The 23,434-nt window shown below is 45.6% G+C and overlaps 1 protein-coding gene across 2 annotated transcripts in view; it reads right to left on the bottom strand.

The window, feature by feature from the left end:
- The window catches only part of DEUP1 (deuterosome assembly protein 1), a 76,271-nt gene that overhangs the window by 2,610 nt on the left and 50,227 nt on the right, over window positions 1-23,434 (bottom strand). Inside the window, exon 12 of one of the 2 annotated variants that reach the window (XM_081950700.1) lies at window positions 4,119-4,395. The exons of the other annotated variant lie outside the window; for it this stretch is intronic. Within the exon in view, the coding sequence (XP_081806826.1) occupies window positions 4,119-4,395 (277 nt within the window). The remainder of the gene's footprint in view (window positions 1-4,118; window positions 4,396-23,434) is intronic. 2 annotated transcript variants of the gene reach the window in all.

The raw sequence follows: 23,434 nt of genomic DNA, 5'->3' as shown, positions 1-23,434 counted from the left end.
ACCCTCAGGTGCTTTGGAGAATTGATGTCCCTCTTCTTTCTGGAAACTTCTGAGATATTGGAACACTGCTATCATGTCACCCTTAGTCCTTCTTTTCATTAAACTAGACATACCAAGTTCCTGCAACCGTTCATCATATGTTTTAGCCTCCAGTCCCCTAATCCTCTTTGTTGCTCTTCTCTGCACTCTTTCTAGAATCTCCACATCTTTTCTACATTGTGGCGACCAAAACTGAATGCAGTATTCCAAGTGTGGCCTTACCAAGGCATTATAAAATGGTATTAACACTTCACGTGATCTTGATTCTATCCCTCTGTTTATGCAGCCTAGAACTCTGTTGGCTTCTTGAGATCCTCTACAGCGGGGAGGTCAAATTGGATTTCATTGAGGGCCGCATCAGGGTTGTGTTTGATCTTGGAGGGCTGGGGTGGGCGTGGCTGGGGAGAGGGGGGGCCAGCTCAACATCACTCGTGTCAGGAGCGCCTATAGGGGGCCTAAGTGAAAACAGAGCTCAGGAGGATTGCTCTGGAAACCGCGAAGGACCGGTCTACGGTGCTTCTGCCAGCAAAAATGGAGCTCGGGAGGGCCGCCCGCGGCCTTCCCGAGCTCCATTTTTGCTGGCAGAGGCACCGTGGACCGGTCCTTCGCGGTTTCCAGGGCAGCCCTGCGGCCAGATCTAAGCATCCCCCGGGCCAGATCCTGCCCCAGGGCCTTGAGTTTGACCCCCCTGCTCTACAGGTACACCTCAACGTACGACTACAATTGAGCCCAAAATTTAGGTTGCTGGGTGAGAAATTTGTTGAGGGAGTTTTGCCCCATTTTACAACTTTTCTTGCTACCGTTGTTAAGCAAATCGCTGTTGTTAAATTAGTAACCCGGTTGTTAACCCCCTTGACTTAGCTTGCCAGAAGGTCGCAAAAGGGGATGGCGTGACCCTCTGGATGCTATAACCATCATAAATATGAACCAGTTACCAAGTGTCCAAGTATAAAGTATAAGGATGCTTGGTAACTGGTTCATGTTTATGACGCTCACAAGTGTGAAAAATGGTCATATGTCACTTTTTTCAGTGCCGTTGTAACTTCGAACGGTCACTAAGCGAACTGTTGTAAGGGGAGGACTACCAGTACTGTATCTAGGCCATATCATCCAGAGGGCCTCCAGATGGCAGCACTGTGTATAAAATTTTCTCTTGTCTCTCTGCTGCCATCTAGTGGTTGTTAGAACCCTAGCAGCCATAGTTGATAGTCTATGCTAAATGTTGAAGAAGGTGCAGAAAACAGTCTGCAAGATGGAAAGGAAAGGGTGTACCTATAAACAGCCTCTCCTCCATTTTTCCAACTGTATCTTGCTACAATATACGTATGTATGTATATATTTATTTTGGTCTGATGAAGTCAACAGTACATTAATCAGAGTTGTATTTTCAGCCAATGGTTAAGTTGGTTAGTTTAGAAAACAGGAAACTGATTTCTAAATTTGTCGTAAGCATGAGAACTGGCTGGGTGACTTTGGACCAATCACCAGACCCTATGAATGTTTGTCTCTCTTTAGGCACAAAAGCCAACTGGGCCAGTAACTCTCAGTTTAACCCACCTATACCGAATATTAGGTATGCTTTGCCACTTCAATTTACAGTAATCCTTGACAATCTCCAGTTGCTTAACAACTATTGGAATTTACTAAGGTCACAGAACGGGTGCTCTTTATGGCCCATAAAGCAGTACACTGGGTGTTGTGAATGCTAATGCTACACACACACACACACACACACACACACACACACAGAGGATTCAAATAATTTAACAAGCGGTTCTCTGCCCTAATGATTTATTCCAACAACCAGTTCACCAAACTGCTCAGAAAGTTAACAACTGGCAATCCTGAAGTGATGCGAATTCCACCACTGCACACCTACAATGGGGACACAAGGACAACATCCAATGGGGACACAATCACACCCACATCCAATGGGGACACAATAACAACACCTACACCCACATCCAATGGGGACACATAACAACCAGGTGCCAAGCACACAAGATGTGCTTGGCACCTGGTTGCCTTTATAATCACTTATAGCGTGTCACACAACAACAATTCGTGATATTTTTACTAGTTTTTGGCACCAAATGCCATTCAAATGAATGAATTTGCTTAATGACTGCAACGCTTGCTTAACGACTACGGTGAAAGATTTTAGGAAAGCACTTCTGGCTACGTTGGCTGAGGAATTCTGGGAGTTGAAGTCCACATATCTTAAAATTGCCGGAGTTGAGAAACGCCGGCCTATATTCAAGTTAGTTTCTTGCATATCCATTTTCTCCCGTTTTTAATGCAGAATTAAGTGAGCTCATGTGCAGGAATGAGCCATTACAAATTAATCAGTAGATATCATTTTTATATTACTTTGGATATTATCACTAATGTGACATTTTTCGGTGGAGTAAATTTAATGCTTCCTGGAGCATCACCAAGTAAAGAAAATAGCATTGTGAGATTTCCACAATTCCAAAAGGATGCACAGTATCTAAATCTGAAATAAGTGAGGAGGTAAAAATAGCACATTTAAATACCTCTTTAAAAAAGCAATTTTTAAAAAAATTCTACATCAGGCTTTATAAATGTAGGCTGATTGCAAATTTAAGTCTTTTCTTTTGCCTATCCATTTGACTCTTGATTGCTCAGAGGGATTGGCAAGGTGATGTCTTGGAGCATGAATGTGTTCGCAGTCACACACAGTTGACTTGGTGTGAGCCAGTTCCCTGCTAATCCAGACTGTTTTTAACAGATTAACAGAGTTGGAAGGGACCTTGTAGGTCATCTAGTCCAACCCGCCGCTAAAGCAGGAGACCCTACACCATTTCTGACAGATGGCAGTCCAGTCTCTTCTTGAAAGCTTCCAGTGATAAAGCTCCCACAACTTCAGAAGGCAACTTCTGTCCCATTGGTTGATTGTTCTCACTGTCAGAAAATTTCTCCTTATTTCTAGGTTGAATCTCTCCTTGCTCTGTTTCCATCCATTATTCCTTGTCTGGCCTTCAGGTACTTTGGAAAATATCTTGACCCCCTCCTCTCGTAGCAGCCCCTCAAATATTGGAAGACTGCTATCATGTCTCCCCTGGTCCTTCTTTTCACTAGACTAGCCATGCCCAGTTTCTGCAACCGTTCATCGTATGTTTTAGTCCCCTAGTCATCCTGGTTGCTCTTCTCTGCACTCTTTCTAGAGTCTCAACATCTTTTTTATAGTGTGGAACAAAACTGGATGCAGTATTCTAGGTGTGACTTGAAGGTTTTAAATAAATACATGTGCAACCAGCATGTTACATAGTAGATTCCATCGGGCACTTCTTATAAAATAGGAAAGGTGAGCTAAATTCAGGTACTCCTTGAGTTACGACCGTAATGGAGCCTGCCCATCATGGTCTTAAGTCATGATAGTTGTAAAACAGGTTGTGAGCAATCTGATATATGATCTTTTTTAATGGAAGTTGTTAAGCGAACGCTGTGATCGTTAAGCGAACCAATGGCTTGCTATGGGCCCAGTTTTGCCAAAAATTGAACATAAAGGGCAGTTTGGGAGAAAACTGTCCTAAATCATGGTCACGTGACCAGAGGACACCGCAAACAGATGTGAATTGTGGCCCAGTACCAAGTGCTCGAATTGTAGTCATGTGACTGTGAGAGGAAGTGGCCCTCAGAACTTCGAATCTGGGTTGTAAGAACTCCTAAGGCTGGGCCAATGGTCCTAGCAAAGGGTCGTTAGGCCACCCCATTGGTTATAAGTCAAGGACTTATATGTATTGGGTTTGAAAGTGTGTGAACCTGCCTAGAAAAAAAAATTAGAGGGAACTTTTGAAAGTGAGGAACATCTTAGAGAGCACGAGGAGGAGGGAACAATGCCGTCAAATTGACAGGTTGATAAATAGACCTAGTGGGACTGAGGTATCTACCACCGCTGTCATTTGTGAATGCACAAGTTCCTGACAGCTGTCAGTTTGTAGGAAGGACCCACTTAAAAGGTTTATGTCGTGCCCACTCTCTGAAACCCGTTTCTCATCCCTTGGCTCGCCGAGTGAATATTGACCAAGCTCTTACGAAGCAAAATAATAAATTACCATCTGTCTTTCTTCCATAATGTAGACCTGGTTCAGCAATACGTCAGATTTATTCCGCTGAGGAAAGGAAGTGGAGTAGAATGGTGGGATCACCTCTAGTGGGGAGGGAGATCTACCGTCCGCTACGGGTTCACGATCTCGGCTCGATCTTTCAGGAGGCAAAGGGCCATTGCTTTCAAGAGTAATCACATCCTGCAGGCCAAGCCAGTCAGGAACATGCGTTTGGCAGCATCCCAAATGTTCATATATTGCAGACTGGATTGAATTCTGCACAGGCCTAAAAGAGCAAAAATGTTTATACGGTTATGGCGATCAGTCGGCGCTTCGAAATGTCCTTAAAAAGCAAATTATTTGGTACGAAACTGTCCATCCAGCGTTCTTTTATGGAACACAACACAATATACATGTGGCAAAAAAAAAAGGGTCTATGCTCTTAAGATACCATATTTTTCGGAATATAAGATGCACCGGAGTTTAAGATGCACCAAGATTTTGAAGAGGCAAATTAAAAAAAAAGGTTTTTGCACTCTGCAGACCTTGCAAAAACACCCCCATTTTTTGTCAAAAAAAAAAGGGCATGCATAGCCTTTAGGAGGCTTATAAAGTGCTCCTGGGGGCTGGGGGGGGGGGGAAATGAGCAAAAACTGGCCTGTTTTCCGCTCATTTTCGCCTTCTCCAGACCCCAGGAGCACTCTGGAAGCCTCCTAAAGGCTATGCATGGCCATTTTTGCAAAGGGGGCGGGATTTCAGGAGGCCAAAAATGCTGCATTCAGTGTATAAGACACACCCAGATTTTCACCCTCTTTTTTGAGGGAAAAAGGTGCGTCTTATACTCCGAAAAATACGGTATTACCTTGTTTCCCCGAAAATACAACCTGTCCTGAAACTAAAGCCTTGCCACATTTTTCGCATGGGCAAAAATATAAGCCCACCCCCAAAAATAAGCCCCCTGGACAATCCCCCCCCTCTGGCCAGGCAGAGCACCGCTCGCCGACCTAGCGGTATCCCGAAGGCGCCAAGCTGTGGGAACGAGGTGGGGGCAAAGGCGCTCGCATTGCTTGGTGCTTTCGGGGTACCGCTAGGTCGGTCAGTGGCGCTGTGCCCAGCTGAAGAGGGGGGGTTACTGGGCAGCTGCTTCCTTGCTACTGGGTTCCCGAAGAGCTAGGCACAGCCTCAGGGTCGAATGGCTGTGTTGCGCTGTCACAGCAGCAACACAACAGCCATGAGGTTACCAAGCTTGCGAGCAGCCGCCCGGCAACCCCCCCTTTCCAGCCGGGTACAGCGCCGCTGACTGACCTAGCAGTACCCGGAAGGCACCAAGCAACGCGAGCGCCTGTTCGCCACTCTCCGCCTCCCGCGGCTTGGTGCCTTCGGAATGCCCCTAGGTGAGTGAATGGGACTCTGCAAGGCTGGAGAGCGGGATTGCGCAGTGGCTTTTCCGCTCCCCACTCGCGCAAAGGACATCTCCGCTGCTGGTGCCGCCCGCCGCTTGGTTTTTTTTTTTCAAAGCACGGAGGATGGATGCCGCTCTGGAAGTACGCTCTATAGTTGTGGGCTGCAGATCGTACAACCATAGAGCGTACTCCCAGAGCAGTATCCTACCTCCGTGCTTTGGAAGCCGCAACGCTGTATGGTTGTACGATCTGCAGTGGTTAGAGTGCAGTACTGAGGGCTCATTCTGCCGACTGCCAGCAGTTCAATTCTCACCAGGCTCAAGGTTGACTCAGGCTTCCATCCTTCCAAGGTGGATAAAACGAGGAACCAAATTGTTGGGGGCAATAGGCTGGCTCTGTAAACCCCTTACAGAGGGCTGTAAAGCACTGTATATAAAGCGGTATATAAGCCTAAGTGCTAAAGTCAATGGGGAAACCTTAATCGCAATGTTATTAGCTTAACAAAGGGTAATGATTCACTTAACAACTGTGGCAGGGAAGGTCGTAAAATACGGCATCCCTCACTAAACAAATGTTTCGCTTAGCAACATAAATTTTGGGCTCAATTGTGGTCGTAAACCGAGGACTATCTGTATTGTATTGCAGAAGTGGTCTTCTGTAGCTTTCAGGTCTCGGTTCCTTTTTAAGTTTGGACTCTGTCCAAATATCCAGCATAGCTATGACAAACATCTGAAGCAAATCATTTCTGTTTATCACAGTGGAGCACTGCTGCATTTTTCTATCAGTCTTGGCACTGTGACAGGGAACAAAACAAGGCACCTGTCCTTTGGCGCCTTTGGAGAAGTTGGTTGAAATACGGACTGATTAAATTAATACGCGATGATAGGCCCAACGGCATCCGTTTGAGGCGACCTCCTCGGGGTCCCTTCTAGGAGTAATGTCGGTGGATTAAAGCTCTGGGAAAGCACAGGAATGTCTGTTGACGAGACTTTGTTTTGGATAATACGTCTGATCGTTTTGATGAGACCAGGGGCCTGCGTGCAGCCCACCGACCCGAACACGCAGAGTCCCACACGGTAACCCATCACATTGTCAGATGTCCTGCGGTTGGCCCACCAGAGACTTCACAGCACTAAGAGCTTTACAGACTTCCATGCGATATTACTCACTACGCTCACTTGGTAAAGAGATAATACAGATATTGGTAGGACGTGGTATAGGTCAGTGATGGCTAAGCTCTTTGTTGTTGAATGCCAAAAATGGGAGGGCACCCATAATGCAAAGTGGCCCTCACATGCGCATGCATGCACGTGCACACACACGCTCCCCCCCGCGCACTGCACTACTCGCCTCCAAGCTGAGCTTGGTATTTCCTCTGGTAGGCCAGGGGAAGCGAAAAACAGTCCCAATGTGCTTACCAGAAGTTCAAACTTCTGGTTGGCCCTTTGGGCCTGTTTTTTGCCCTCCCCAGGCTCCGGAGGCTTTCCTCCGGAAGGTCAAAAATCAGGTGGCTGGCATGTCCATGCGTGCTGGAGCTGATGGCTTGCATGCCAGCAGATATGGCTCCGTATGGCACCTGTGGCATGCATGCCATAGGTTCGCCATCACGGGTATAGGGTCTCCTGCTTAAGCAAGGGATTGGACTAGAAGACCTCTGAGGTTCCTTCCAATTATTCTATAGAATAATAGGGTTGCAAGGAACCTCAGAGGTCTTCTAGTCCAATCCCTTGCTCAAGCAGGAGACCGTGATGGCTAACTTTTTTGTCGTTGCCTGCTGAAAGTGCACACATGAAGGATGGACCTTGAGAACTAACTGTATACTGCAGTCATTTCCAGCTCCATATCCTCCAGATGTTAGAGGACGACATCTGCCCCCAGTTCTTCTGTCAGCTGGGAGTGTTAGATGGACCATTTACAACTTGGGCATGGCTGATATTCTCTCTAAAGCAGGCGTGTCAAACTCAATCCCATTGAGGGCTGTATCAGGGTTGTGGTTGACCTTGGGGGGCCGGGTGGGCGTGGCCCATTGAGTGGGCATGGCAGCTTGATGCTATTCCCCAAACTGCTGGCATGTTTCCTCTTCGCATTGGGTAGACCGGGTCGAAGCTACGCTGGCCTGATCTTTCCTCTTTGCATTGGGTAAACAGGAAGGAAGTGACACAGGTAGACTGGGCCAAAGTGATGCGTGTAGACCGGGCCAAGGCAACAAGAGCCGGCCCCTCACAATTTCTAGGATGGCCCCATGGGCTGGATCTGACCACATCGTGGGCCGGAACTGGCCTGCGGGCTTTGAGTTTGACACCCCTGCTCTAAAGCTTCAGTATATTGTAAAAGGAATCTGACACATACAAGTGAAGAATCTCTGCTTCAAATTCTAAATATCTATAATACAGATAAGAGAAGGAAAATTACTTATAATTGTTTGTTTTTGTTTTTTTCTGTCAACTGGACAAACATGATCAAGAAGAGTGACTATAAATAGCAGAAACACATTAGCGAGGCATCTGGAAATTGCCAATTATCTACCCCCATCTTCCCCAAAGCTCAACGCATTTTTATATTTGCTGTCCCAAACGTACCCATTGCCATTTTTTGCTTGGTATAATTGCCATGGTAACGGAGCAGCAAATTATAATAGAAAAAAATCGGGCTTTTACATTTATTAAAAAATATAAACGACGCCCTGGAGTTAAAATAAGCTATCAATAATAGTTTGGTTCACCTACTTCTGTTTGATAATTTAACAGTAGCTTTTAAAGGGAAAACCATAATGGATTGTTTAAAAAAAAAAATTAAAAGTCTGCACTTAATTTCCAGGATTGCAAGATTTATCGTTGCCAAATATGAGCTGCAAAATTCTGGATGACCACCAAACAAATGCAAAGAGATATAGAAAACTTTAGCTCATCTGGAGATTTGCAGAGTTGGGAAAAAAAACATTCAGGACTCCATGATTTATACATAACTGCATTTCCAGCTATTTAAATTTATATTTTCCAAAAAAAAAAAAAAAGGCTAATAGCCTTTTCTTAAGCTATGGCACCAGGATGGGAAAATGGCAACAGCAGCCGTCCCAGTTAGATAAATACCAACTTCACATCTATACATGTCCTTCAAGCCAGCAACAGGAACTTCAACAAGCTGGTGTGCACCACACAAGGGGAACAAAAAATAAAGGGGTTAGTTGTGCCATCTAGAAGAATTTAAGAAAGAATCCAGAAAGAACATAATTCAATTTGCCACTGAGTGGAGCTATTTATGTGCACTCAGGTGGAAGTTAGAAATATACCGGTTTCTTTCTGAACGTAGGAAGACAGATGACACGGTGGGGCTAATACATACTTTAAATCCTGCATTCCTTCCTTTGAAATGGCAAATTTTTTAGTAAAACCGTTGTAAAATGCAGTCACGTGACTGTGGAATGTTGCAAAGGGCCATAAACATAGCACGGTGCTAAGTATCCAAAGTGGGGTCACATCAGGGGTGAAATTAACTTACCGTTGCTATCGGTTCGCAAATGTGGGCGTGTGCAGAGCCTTCCGTGCATGCACAGAGCGTCAAAAACAAGACGTGATGATGTCCGGGTGGGTGGGCGGAGCCTCCCACCTCTGCCACTACCGGTTCATCCGAACCGGGTAGAACCGGCTGAATTTCACCACTGGATTACATGACCCTGAAGGGGGGGTGGGGTTCATCTCCTTTTCAGATAGGTCATAAGTTTGAATGATCAGTAAACGATCAAGCATAAGTTAAGGCCTACTGGTGTATAAACAGGGAACAAATCAGTTGTGGGATTCAGCCAGTTTGCACCTATTCGGGAGAATCGGTTGTTAACTTTCTAAGCAGTTCGGAGAACCGGTTGTTAGAAGAAATCTCATTTTGTTTTCTTCCACTTTACAGGGCTAATCCTGTAAGGAAGGCAGGAAGGAAACATTCTGGTGTTGTTTCTAGCCTAATCTTTATTGCCCTGCTTACAGAAACTGCCTCTCCGGTTAACCCTTAGTACATTGTAACAGCTAAGGCGAAGCGCCCATCGATGTGAGTGACGTTGAGTTGGCCATGACTATGGAGTCACATCTGCCCAGCTAGTCATTAGGGCAGAGAACCAGTTGTTAAATTATTTGAATCCCACCACTGGAACAAATCCCACACTCACTCACCCTGGTGATGTTCCCTAGCTAGGTAACAAAACGTCTGTAAGAAAACAACCAAGCACAAGGAGCATCAAGGACTCTAGTGTTGAAGCCTGAGCTACATATATCATCGTCTTTTGTCCTCTTTTCCCTTCACGTTAAAATTTCATGTGCTCTGCCTTCATTTGGTACTGCTTGAAATGACACAACTTTTCATGCTGTACCAGCACTGAAGTACTTTTAATGAAACTTCTCAAAATTGCATCTGGCTTGAGAGGAAAAGAGCTGAGATGAAAGACGTAATTCAGACTGCTTATTAAAATAATTTCCTACTGAGCCATTTACATCACATACTGGGTTTTTTTTTTTTGTTCCCTCTTCTTACCTTTTTATTACTTAGTATTAACACGTCCTGTACGGCTTTTAAAATTAATATTGGGAGGAAAACCAGGGTGGCATATTAGGAAGGCTTCACAATATGATATTTCCTCACAAAGGAAATATCTTTCCAAGGTTTAGAAAAGCATAAGAGAGTATGATTTTCATACTTTAAAAAAAAAATCTCTTTAATGAGCCTCTGTTAAGTCAAAGGAAATTTTGAGCTTTGGCAAAATGAAAAAAAAAATGTAACGGAGATGGGAAATATGATGTTGGACATTTTGTGCTGTCCGAAGACTTGAAAAGGAAAACAAAATGAAAGAAAATTGAGAGACTAGCAAGGCAGACTAAGCAGGTTTTTAATAAATAAAAAAAAACCAGCCTATGACAAACCATGGCATTGGGTACTCAAGCCCAACTAGCTCCTAGGTTTTTGCATTTTGTATATTGCCAGAGAAGGACATACAACTTACTAAGGTAAAGGTAAAGTTTTCCCTCGCATATATGTGCTAGTCGTTCCCGACTCTAGGGGGCGGTGCTTATCTCCGTTTCAAAGCCGAAGAGCCAGCACTGTCCGAAGACGTTTCCTTGGTTATGTGGCCGGCATGACTAAACGTCGAAGGCGCAAGGAACGCTGTTACCTTCCCACCAAAGGTGCTTCCTATTTTTCTACTTGCATTTTTACGTGCTTTCGAACTGCTAGGTTGGCAGAGGCTGGGACAAGTAACGGGAGTTCACCCCGTTACGCGGTGCTGGGGATTTGAACCGCCGAACTGCCGACCTTTCTGATCGACAAGGTCAGCGTCTTAGCCACTGAGCCACCGCGTCCCCCTACAACTTAGTATGCTAGTGGAAATATGGAGGGCACCAGAGATGGTATTCAGCTGGTTTGGACCGATTAAGGTGAACTGATAGTGGAAATCGTGGGTGCCTCCCCCCCCCTTGACTCTATGCCGTCCTATTTAGGCACGTTTTGAAGCCGCGCAAGTCGCGCACGCAATCAAAATGCATGTGCACTTAACCAGTAGAGAAAGTAAGTGAATACCACCCCTCAGGGCACCTTCTGTAGAAAAAAACAATTCAGGAGAAACAATTTCGGCATCTAATTCAATACAATACAATACAATAGTAGAGTTGGAAGGGACCTTGGAGGCCTTCTAGTCCAACCCCCTGCCTAGGCAGGAAACCCTATACCATTTCAGACAGATGGCTATCCAACATCTTCTTAAAGACTTCCAGTGTTGGGGCATTCACAACTTCTGGAGGCAACTTCTGTTCCACTGATTAATTGTTCTAACTGTCAGGAAATTTCTCCTCAGTTCTAAGTTGCTTCTCTCCTTGATTAGTTTCCACCCATTGCTTCTTGTTTTACCCTCGGGTGCCTTGAAGAATAGTTTGACTCCCTCTTGTTTGTGGCAACCCCTGAGATATTGGAAGACTGATATCATGTCTCCCCTGGACCTTCTTTTCATTAAACTAGACATACCCAGTTCCTGCAACAGTTCTTCATATGTTTTAGTCTCCAGTCCCCTAATCAACTTTGTTGCTCTTCTCTGCACTCTTTCTAGAATTGGGGCAGAATTGTGGCTACCTGTAAATGGTACAAGTTCAACATAGAGGAATTCTAGTGCAGAATTCCTCTGTGTTGAACTTGTACCATTTACAGGTAGCCCCAATTCTGCCCCAATATTCTGTTGTTAAGGGAGACGTTTGCTAAGTGAGTTTTGTCCCATTTTAGACCTTTCCTGCCCCAGTAGTTAAGTGAACAGACCTTGCCTCCAGAAGTTGTGAATGCCCCAACACTGGAAGTCTTTAAGAAGATGTTGGATAGCCATTTGTCTGAAACAGTGTAGAGTTTCCTGCCTAGGCAGGGGGTTGGACTAGAAGACCTCCAAGGTCCCTTCCAACTCTGCTATTGTATTATTGTATTATTGAATCGATGCAGTGGATAAGTTAGTAACATGGTTGTTAAGTGAATTTGGGTTGTCTCCCTTGACTTTGCTTGTCAGAAGGTCACTAAAGGCGATCACATGACTCGGGGCCACAGCTTGTTGTCCTGTTGTAAATAGGAACCAGTTTCTAAGTGTCCGGATTTTGATCATGTGACAATGGGGATGCTGCAAAGGTCATAACTGTGAAAAACGATGGTGAGTCACTTTTTTCACTGCCGCTGTAACTTTGAACGGTCACTAAACAAACCGTTTTAAGTCGAGGACTTTCTTCCTGTATAACCAATCATTTCCTGGAAGACAAAGAATTAGTCCTTGATTTCTCTGTATACAAACGAAAAAATACTGTGTGAAAAAAGTCACCTAGGGGATTTGTGGTGAAAACATTTTCAGCATCGAGAAAGATGGCTCATGTTGTTGTGGCCTGCCAGTGGCCAGCAGAGTTGGCAGCAGATTCGGAAAGTGAGGAGGTCGGGGAGGAACATGGGTCAGTCCTGGAGTCTGGGGAAGGCTCTGTGTCGGAGGCAGAGAACGGGCCAGAGCCGTATGCCAGTTATCAGCTGCCTTCAGAGTCAGACATCAATGAGGCAGACAAACAGCTGGGGCCTGTTCCCAGTGTGCGCATGCACAGAGTTGCCAGACGAAGGGAAGAGCTAAAGAGCAGGGGTGGACTTGGGAGTAAGGCCACAGATGGACGATGAATGGCCCCTCCCAGAGGAAATAAAAGAGGAGCGAAAGGGGAGTGGAGTTTGCAGGAGACAATTAGTTCACTTAATTGGTTCGTGACTCTACGAAATTCCTTGCCAGGTTTTGCAGATATCGGCCTGGCAGCTCTCCAAGCCAGATAAGGTCTGTGACTGTAAATCCTCCCTGGAAAGATTTTGCTGGATTTGAATGAGCAGAATTCACAGTAAATTAATAAAAGGGGTTTTTGTCGGGACCAGGAGTTTGATTCATGCTCTTGGGAAGCCTAGGTCAGAATACATGTGTCGTCTCAAGCCTTAAATCCAATTAACTCTTTCGAAAATTAAAGAGATGACAATATCTTTCAAATGACTCTGGAAACAGTGGGAGGTTACACTGGTGTCTCTGAATAAAATATGGTGTATCTAGGTAAAATATTAGGCTGTTATTGAGATATTTCTTATACAGCACAGTATATTCTTATACAAGGAGTCTTTAACTTATAGCCACAATTGGGACAGGAACCTCCATTGTTACGGGAGATAGTTCTTGAATGTGTCACCTCTGAGTTTACAACTTTTTTTTGTCATGGTTGTTAAGTGAAGCCTGAAGTCATTCAGTGAGCCCAGCTTTCCCCACTGATTTTGCTTGTTGAAAGCCAGCTGAGAAAGTACACATGGCAATCACATGAGCCCAGGATGCTGCAACCATCTAAATACATGCCAGCTGCAACACTGCAACGGTTGTAAGGGCGAGGACTGATGACACGTCACTTTTTTCCCCAGGGCTCATAACTTCAAACAGTCTTTAAACAAACCGCTGTAAGTCGAGGACTACCTGTAATCCTAGCTGAATGTCAATGTCAATAGCAAGTGTTTACGGACACAAAAACAGCTTAGTGCTGTTTAAAGGGATGGACACTAATCGGAGAGAGAAAGCAATCTGGAATTAAGGAGAAACTTCCGAACAGTTTGGACAATTAACCAGTGCAGGAGTCAAAGAACCATTTGGACCCATTTCCCACAGAAAACACCGGGTGCCAAAAAACCCTTCCGGTGCCTATTTCCTGAGCGGCTAAAAAACTAGCATATATAGCTGAATTAAACGTTGTTTTCTTCTGAAACTTTTCATTTCTTGGATTTATCCATGGTTGGCCTATTGGGGGTTGAAAAGCTCAATCAATCGCATGCCAGCGAGTGTCGCACATTGGTGGTTGTGACGCGTATTCTGAGTGACAGGGAGCTGCAGCAGAGGGATGAAAGAGCCACTTGCGGCTCCAGAGCCGCAAGTTGCTTTCCCCCTGAACCAGTGGAAACGGCTTTTGTAGGTGCTTCATCACTTAAGAAAAGACTGGACCGCCACCTGTCTGAAATGGTATAAGGCAGGGGTGTCCAAACTTGGGAACTTTAAGACTTGTGGACTTCAACTCCATAGCTGCATAACAGCATAGCTGGCTGGGGAATTCTGGGAGTTGAAGTCCACAAGTCTTAAAGTTCCCAAGTTTGGACACCCCTGGTATAAGGTGTCCTGCTTGAGCAGAGGGTTCGACTAGATCTCCAAGGTCCCTTCCAGCTCTGTTCTGATTGAGAGATTAAACAAAGAGTTTGGATAGATTCCATTGAGTTTTATCGCAAGGTATCAGTGGAATTTCAGAGCCGGTTTTGTAACTGTCATCTTCTGAAAATCTCATCTATAATTTCATGCCTGGCGCTTCAGAGGTTGTGCATCCTCTCCCATTGTTAACTATTTATATTTTATGCACTGATGAAGCAGGGAAAGCGATAACAAGGAGGCAGAGACTTCAGGAAACTCTTGTAAAATTTCAAGTTTTTACAACGGTTTGTGCTCTTTCTGCTTTGGATAACACAACCCCCCCTCCCCCAAAAAACCCCACCCCATTGCTGGAGACAATGCCTGCCTTTTTTGCCGCTTGACAGAACTCCAGAGTCGAGCAAGTCCCATCAAATCTGACTTTTCTTTTGGGCTTCAAAGACCATTATGATCACATCGTAATTGTTCTCTGACTATTATGGAATGGCCTGTCCCCTTAGTTAACACATGACAAATGGCAGCACGCACGGCGTCATTGGTTTGCCCTCCTCTATAATTGCTGTAATTGCAATGGCTTTGTCAAGAGAGAACCTCTAATAAACTACAGCGACCTAAAGTGTCATTAGAAAGGAGCAAGCAGGGGCCAGGTTCATCTTCAAAACTCTGCTAGCAGCCAAACAACAGGGATGAAAAGAGGTTGGAAAGATCAGAGGTGTGCAGTGCTGACTGGAGCCTCTTGTCAATGTGTGCTGTCAAACAGTTGCCATGGATTGAGCCCAATTATGTTGAGGCTGTTTTGCTCTCCTGTCCTCTTAAAAAGCGTTAAAAGCTGGCATAGCCTTCTTCAAATCCAGCACACATGCCCTAAAAAGCTGGCGCGGGCTTGACCGAATCGCACCTCTAAATCGCAACTCATTTTTCACAGCCAAACACAGTATCTATAATTGAGCCCACAACAGCAATAGCACTAAAGACTTATATATTGCTTTGCAGTGCTTTATAGCCCTCTCTAAGCGGTTTACAGAGTCAGCATATGCCTCCCAACAATCTGGGTCCTCATTCTATCAGAAGGACAGAAGACTGAGTCAACCTTGAGCCGGTCAGAATCAAATTCCTGGCAGTGGGCAGAGTCAGCTTGCAATACTACATTCTAACCACTGCACTACTATGCTGATTTTTACAAAAGTACGGTCTACTGCTTATAATCCCTCCCCACTCCCAAATTTCCTAACTCCTTTAAAGCTGGAAGAGATCCCTAAATGTTTAAAAATAAAAAATAAGTGCGGTTTTCTATGGGCTGTGGGTGGAAAGAGAAAGACTACCAAATAGATAAAAGTAAAGGTTCCCGCGACCCAGTTGTGTCAGACTCTAGGGGGCAATGCTCACCTCTGTTTCTTAACTGAGGGAGCCAACCAGAGGTGGTATTCAGCAGGTTTTGACCAGTTCTGGAGAACCGGTAGCGAAAATTGTGAGTAGTTCAGAGAACCGGTAAATACCACCTCTGACCGGCCCCGCCCCCATTTATTCTCTGCCTCCTGAGTCCCAGCTGATCAGGAGGGAACAGGGATCTTGCAGTATCCTTCTACTGCCACGCCCAAGCCACGCCCACCAAACCCATCAAGCCACGCCCACAGAACCGGTAGCAAAAAAACTTTTGAATCCCACCACTGGAGCCAACGTTGTCAAAGGACGCTTCTGTGGCCAATATGACTATACCTTTCCACCAAAGTGGCATCCATTTATCTACTCGCATTTGCATGCTTTTGAGGAGTTAAATTGGCAGGAGCTGGGGCGAGGACGGGAGGTCACCCTGTCAGCTTTCCAGGTTCTTTAACTACTCACTCATTCACTCACTCAATCTATCATCTATCTATCATCTATCTATCTATCTATCTATCTATCTATCTATCTATCTATCTATCATCTATCTATCTATCTATCTATCTATCTATCTATCTATCATCTATCTATCTATCTATCTATCTATCTATCTATCTATCTATCATCTATCTATCATCTTCTATCTAATCTCTCTTGTCTGTTTATTTGTCTGTCTGTCTGTCTTTCTCTCTCTCTCTCTATATATATATATATATTGTATGTATGTACGTATGTATATGTATGCATATATGCCTAATTAAAATAATCCAAGTAAAATTGTACATTCACTCTGAGGTAAGTTATGTTGCCCTTTCCTTTAATCCTCACTACCCTATTCAGTGCTTCAGCAGCTGGTCATAGTTAGTTAATCTTGTTTGGGCTCTAGACGGAGAGCGTATGGAGACCACGAGGAAATGAGCCAGACTGACTGGGAAATTAAGAAAGCTGTCCCAGAGGAGCAGCTACCAATCACTTCTACATGGTTGAGAAGAAAACTAGATGAACATATCCTTGGAGTCAACAACAGAAGTCATCAACTTCAACTTGGGGTTGACTTCCACTTTTTATCCAATCAATTTATTACTGACTCAGGGGACCTGGAATGCCTGGCTGTGATCTTCAGGCAGACTGGAAGAGGAGAAGAGAAGGAGAGGCAAATTTGGAGTGTATCTGCACTATTCTATTCTTCCCTTTTACTGGGGATATCATTACCGAAGTCCCAAATCTTCACTTCGGCTAGTGCAATTCTCATGTCTTCCAGCTTTCTGTGAAGTATATTTGCCATATCAGTTGCTCTAGGATCCTCTGTGTCAATAAATTCCAGGAAATGCAGTCTAGCAATCACCATCGCAAGGACATTTTTATTAGATTCTCTTGCTACGCAAAAGCCGCTTGTTCTACACGGCTGATCTCAGGGGGGGTGTCCAGAATAGCAAGATACAGTAATCGCTGACTGATTTCTTCCGTTGGACATTTGTCGCCATTAACGTGGTGTGGTTGCATTTTGTTAGCCCTGCAAGGTAGCCTTCACAAGAAGCACAACCAGGAGTACTAGTTCTGTTTTTATTGTGAGGTTACGTTAAGCAGAGTCCTGCTTGAGTAGGGGAGGAAACCCCCAAGTCCTTTCCAGTTCTACTATTCTGAATTCTTACAAAACTGAAAGTATTTCTCTCCTCCTTTCCTTCCCCCCCACCCCCCAAGATGTTCTCATTCCATCCCTCCTTCTGTGAGCTGAGACATCTTTCACAAGCTCATTGTCCAATTGGCAGCTCTCCATTCTGTCTCCCAAGGCCATTCCCAAATACTATTACACATGATAAAGGTTCTCCCCCACCCCCAGGTAGTTGAGTGCGTAGATTTCTTGAGTAGTGATTCTTCTTAGATGCTCTTAGAGTAAAGTTATCAAGCTCAGAAATTTTAAGAAACCTTCAATCGCTTGTTCTATACATTTAAAATGATTTGAAATACCATTTATGCTAGATTTTGGGTTGTAAACATGTCACAATAACCACCAGCCTTTCAGAATGTTTAGCCAGCAAAGAAACTCTGATGCAATCTTGTCTGGACACCATCTCCTCTCCTCTCTTCTCTTTTCCTTTCCTTTCCTCTCCTCTCCCCTCCCCTCTTCTCCTTTCCTCTCCCCTCCCCCCTCTTCTCCTTTTCTTTCCTCTCCTTTCCTTTCCACTCTCCTCCCCTCCTTTCTCCTCCTTTCCTCTCCTCTCCTCTCCCCTCTTCTCTCCCCTCCCCTCTTCTCCTCTCCCCTCCTTTCCTTTCCTCTCCCCTGCCCTCCCCTCCTTTCCTCTCCTCTCTCCTCTTTTCCTCTCCCCTCCTCTCCTCTCCCCTTCTTTCCTCTCCCCTCCCCTCCTCTCCTCTCCCCTTCTCTCCTCTCCCCTCCTTTCCTTTCCTTTCCTCTCCCCTCCTCTTCTTTCCTCTCCCCTCCCCTCCTCTCCTTTCCTCTCCCCTCCTCTTCTTTCCTCTCCCCTCCCCTCCTCTCCTTTCCTCTCCCCTTCTCTCCTCTCCCCTCCTTTCCTTTCCTCTCTTCTCCCCTCCTCTCCTCTCCCCTTCTTTCCTCTCCCCTCCCCTCCTCTCCTTTCCTCTCCCCTTCTCTCCCCTCCCCTCCTTTCCTTTCCTCTCCTCTCCCCTTCTTTCCTCTCCCCTCCTCTCCTTTCCTCTCCCCTACTCTCCTCTCCCCTCCTTTCCTTTCCTCTCCCCTCCTCTCCTTTCCTCTCCCCTTCTCTCCTCTCCCCTCCCCTCCTTTCCTCTCCTCTCCCCTCCTCTCATCTCCCCTCCCCTCCTTTTCTTTCCTCTTCTTTCCTTCTCCCCTACCCTCCTCTCCTCTCTTTTCCTCTTCCTTCCTTTCCTCTCCCTTCCCCTCCCCTCCCCTCCTCTCCATGATTTTGTTGCCTTCTCATGGCATAGAACAGTGTTGGTGAAGCTTCTTGGCACCAAGTGCCAAAATGGGAGTGCACGAGCAGGGGAGCACCGGAAACTGGAAGAACAGTTCCCCGGCACGCATGTACCATGAGCTTCCAGATTCCAGCGTGTGTATACGGACCGGTCACCTGGTCTTCCACTTTCTGACATACATGCGTGTGCAAAGACCAGCTGGCTGGTGTGCATGCATGTGCCGGAAACCAGAAATTCAACTTCCTGACAGGCGCATGGGTGCCAGGGAGCTGCTCTTCAGATTTCCGGTGCTTCTGCATGTGCAAAGACTAGCTGGCCACTGTGCATGCGCATGCTGGAACCCAGAAGAGCAATGGGCGATGGCTGGTGTCCCTGGAAAGATGGCTCTGCATGCGCCGAGGGGGAGGGCCTTCTCTGTGATGGGCCCAGCCCTCTGGAATGACCTCCCCCCCGACATTAGGACAACTACCGATCTCCGCTCCTTCCGCACGAAACTCAAGACCCACCTGTTCCAACTAGCTGGTCTGGCTTGAATTATAACTACATTCTCTAATCCCCCCTGGACAATTTTAAATTTAAATTAACCGATTTCTTGGGTATTTTAATTGTTTTAAATTCTTTTGTGTTGTTTTTAACTTATGATTATTTATTTATGAGCTGTACAATGTTTTGATTACTTCCTCCTTGTTATTTATCTGTATATTGAGTTGTACGCCGCCCCGAGTCCCTTTGTGGAGAGGATGCGGCCTATAAATTGAATTAATAAATAAATAATAAATAAATAAATGTGTGCCATAGGTGCGCCATCACGGGCATAGAAGATTTGTAGGAAGAATCTCCCTCTTCTTTGTTTCTTGTAGAACCCAATGTAGCTAGAACATAAGGTTGGAAAAATATGTGAGGGAAGACCCCTCTCCTAGAAGAATGAAATATTTTGAGAAATATTAAAAAGGCAGAATATTATATTTCCCTAAAGGAGGAATGGAGAAACATGCTCCTGAAGACAGAAAGACATACCCTCCACCTTTCTTAATAGCCCCCACCAGATATCTGGTGCCCATTGAAAAAGACTGGGCCAGCCTATCTACAAAACAAAAGACCTTCATCTCCAGGGTGAAGGGATTAAGACATGACCCTTCTGGACATAATAGGCTTAACCCATTACCATTTGGCAGCAGAGCTCACTGCATTGCACAATTTCCTAAGGACATTGCCTCAAAGTCCAAAGTTCAGTCAAACTTGAGAGCTCAACAGCCAATAGAATACACGTTCTTGCACAGGAAACAGGAAGCTCACGTGCAAAGCCCAAGAGAAGGTATAAATACCCCTCACTCTCAACTCCATGTGGTCAGCTACCCAGAACCACACATGTGCTTCTGCTTCATCAATAAATAGATCTCTTTCCAATCAGCCTCCAGGCTCCATTTTGTCTCCAGTGCCTTTCTCCCGGCTTGGAACTGAACCTGATGGATATTCCTCCCAACAATTGTAAACAAATCAGTAGGTAAGATTTTTGAGCTCATAAACCACGACCACTTCAGTTGTCACCATCTGGTCTAGAAGAACCTTGAGGAGCAGGAGGGATAGCCACAAACAAGACACCGGCTAGGTAACGGAAATCTTGAGTCCAAATGTAATTTGAGAAAATTTCTCAGACCTGACGTTCCCCAGGTCTCTTGTAGATAAAGGCCGGGATGGAAGAAGCACACTCAGGTTTGCAAGATCCTGTTACTCTAACCTTATAGTAAAAGTAGCATTCGCATTGATAACTTTGGTTTCCTAGTCTGGTCTACTTCAAAGAGTCTGACACCTTTAGGGATTTCATGCTGTAAAGCAGTGTTTCTCAAACTTGGCGACTTTAAGTCCTGTGGACTTCAACTCCCAGAATTCCCCAGCCGGCTGGGGGATTCTGGGAGTTGAAGTCCACAGGACTTAAAGTCGCCAAGTTTGAGAAACACTGCCGTAAAGTATCAGGCAGAAACTTCTGTTTTCTTTCTCTTTTGGAAGAATGAAAATTTGTCACTTGTTGTGGTCCAGGCCATGCCAGGAAAGTGCTCTGGTGTGTCCACATAGACTTCAGGTACAACAGAAGCTCCTTGTTCTGCCTCCATCACCACTTTTCTTCATTCTTCTCTTTTCTACAGGAACGAGCATGGTCACATCCACTCGAGAAAGAGATCTGGATGCTTGCAGTGTAGCCAGGGGTGGGATTCAGCCGGTTCGGACCGGTTCAGGCCACCCGGTAGTTCCGGTGAGCATTTGGCCCCGCTCACCCACCCACCCACCCCTGGGCTTTCCTGTCCTATATTTCCCTGGTTTTTAGTTCAGCTGATTCGCGCAGCACAGTGGATTGCCGCGCGTCAGCTGTTTTACTCACAGGCGCTGACATAGAAGGTAAGTTATGAAGCTTAGAAAGGTTGTTTTTTGAATGCTACACACGCGTGACGTGTGCGTAAGGCGCGTGTGAGCGTGAAGCATGAGCGTACGCGCAAAGCGCGCACTCACCGAACTGTCTGTTAAACCGGTTGCATCCCACCGCTGAGTGTAGCTATAAAGTCACCTGGAAGATCAGTCATCTCACCATCACTCGCACTCTCGCAGGGGCTGGGAACCTGGCGGTGAATATTGTTCCTGTGTTTCTGACAGAAGCTCATTCCTGGTTTGATAGAAAAGCTTTCTTTTTCTAAACGTTGCACTAAGAGAGATGCTTCCTTCCTCCAGCTCCCCGACCCACTCATGGCTGCTACACTGCGCCAGCTGTAGTGGCGCTCCAGGCGTACCTGAAGAGGATAAATAAGCAGGTTGGTAGCAGGGCTGGGCTGAAGGAAGATGGGACTTTAGAGGCCTAATTGGTCTCCGTTGCTACCTCCTTCCTGTTCTCTTCATGTGAGTCAGAGGAGCATCCAGTAACTATTCCTTGGCCCCTTTCACTGCATTCTTTGCCATGATTTCTTCTTATACACATTATACAGTATTTTTCCCCCCTTTCATCCTCATTTTGTGCAGCAATCATTCTCTTAAGGCTGGGGTTTTTTTCCCCTCATCTGCATCTTCTTTCACTTCATTGTTCTTCCAAGCATCCTTTTTCATATTTGCCATTAGCATAACTCCACGTTCGTCGGCCACGCAATTCTTTTCATTTTCCTCCGAGCTGCTTCGGCATTCTCTTTCCTCACGGCCGTTTCCATTCGTTCGGTCGCAAGATTAATCTGCCTCCTAATACTTTCTTTTTTTATACAGGCTCGTATTTTCTATCCCGGCTGTCATTTTACTTTCCCTCTCCTTTCTTTCAGTCCCTCCCAGTCAACACCTCTCACCACCCTTGTGGACTCATTAATTCTCTCGATCTTTCATCAGAAACAAACAAATCAATCAATCCTGCTTTTAGATTAATTCCTTTGCCCGTGTGTATGTGTGTGGAGAGGCTAATGTTTAAGGTGCTTATCTGAAATAAAGAGGAACTATTAAGCAGATATTCACCAAACCATAATGATGAGTATTCACTGCAGGGTCCAATCTGAGTCGATTACCGGGACTAGAGATCTAGTCTTCCAAGCTTTCGGACTTTTGCTGCAGCAGCAGTGGTGAGTTCCGGATCCCGTTGCAACAGGTACGGTGCAAAGGGGCCCAGCGTCCAACACATGAATGCGCGTAGCACGCACGCATCCTTACCTCCTGCGACGCCTCCGCAACACCTCTGCGTTGCTTTAGCTGCTCAGCGGAGCATCACGGAGGCGCCGTACACTTCCTGTGTGGAAGCGCCGAAGACTCAAATACAGGCAAGGAGGGCGGGCAGGCCCTCCAGAGCACCAAACCGGAATGGTACCCGGTGCTCCCGGCAGGCACCGGTACACCCGTACCGGGGCGTACCGGTCGTAACCCACCACTATGCAGCAGCCCATCCTCAGGGAACTTCTCTGTCATCAGAATCAGTGGTGGGTTCCAGGTGGTATGGCCTGCTACGGCCGTACCGGTAGTAGCCGGGAGCAGCGGCCACTTCATTTTATTCCTGCTGACCCATCTGCAATCATATTTATGTTTCTTATCAGAAACATTCTTCTCCTGGATGGCTTTCATTCAGAACATCTTACAATGTTGCATCAACCTATACATTTTTCCTATACATTTTTATTTTCATAAGCACTAATCTAATTTGTAATTGCTGACCCGTATTTTAACATTTTCATTTATAGTTAAACCTGTCTCTTTATTCATCAACTTCACTCCACGAGACCAGACTACCTTCATTCCAATCTACTACGTCGTTCTGGTTTCTCCGAGTTTTACAAATAGACATCTTCTTGCACTACTCTAGACTTTCACACTTTTAGAAAGATACAGAAAGTATGATTCAAGTTAACAAGCTTTTTACAGTCCCTCGCCTCCCGTGCAGAAAACTCTGCTAAAGGCAAGGACAATGCAGGCAGTGCTGAGGTTGCAACGGCAGTTGGGATTGGGGTTGGGATTGGAGTCTCTGAGAGTGAGTTTCACCCTAAAGTGCGATGTCATTGCTTAGTGATAGCAAACCTGGGGAGTCCCAGTTGCTGTGGAAACCCCAAGGTGTGCAGGTGGTTACGTGGGAGGTTCAAATCTCACCAGGCACAAGGTTGACTCAGCCTTCCCGCCTTCCGAGGTGGGTAAAAACGAGGACCCAGATTGTTGAGGGCAATAGGCTAACTCTGTAAAACTGCTTAGAGAGGGCTATAAAGCACTGTACAGGGGCATATAAGTCTAAGAGCTATTGCTACCTGTGCCCCCAGGGTCACCTGAATCACAGGTATGGAATCTCCTTGGAACAGTCCAAAGGATTTGGATTATGTAATGAAAATAGCTGGCGTCAAAAACTGAACTAAGAATGAAGACAACGCAGTTGCCTTCAACAAGGCAACTCTGATGTGATCGAACCACCCATCTCTTTCCTCTCCGACGAGGATGGAAGA

This window comes from Natrix helvetica (assembly GCF_964273705.1).
Source record: "Natrix helvetica genome assembly, chromosome: 4".
Taxonomy (NCBI): Eukaryota; Metazoa; Chordata; class Lepidosauria; order Squamata; family Natricidae; genus Natrix; species Natrix helvetica.
Note: the sequence above shows the minus strand (reverse complement) of the source record. Positions and strands in the feature narration are given on the sequence as shown.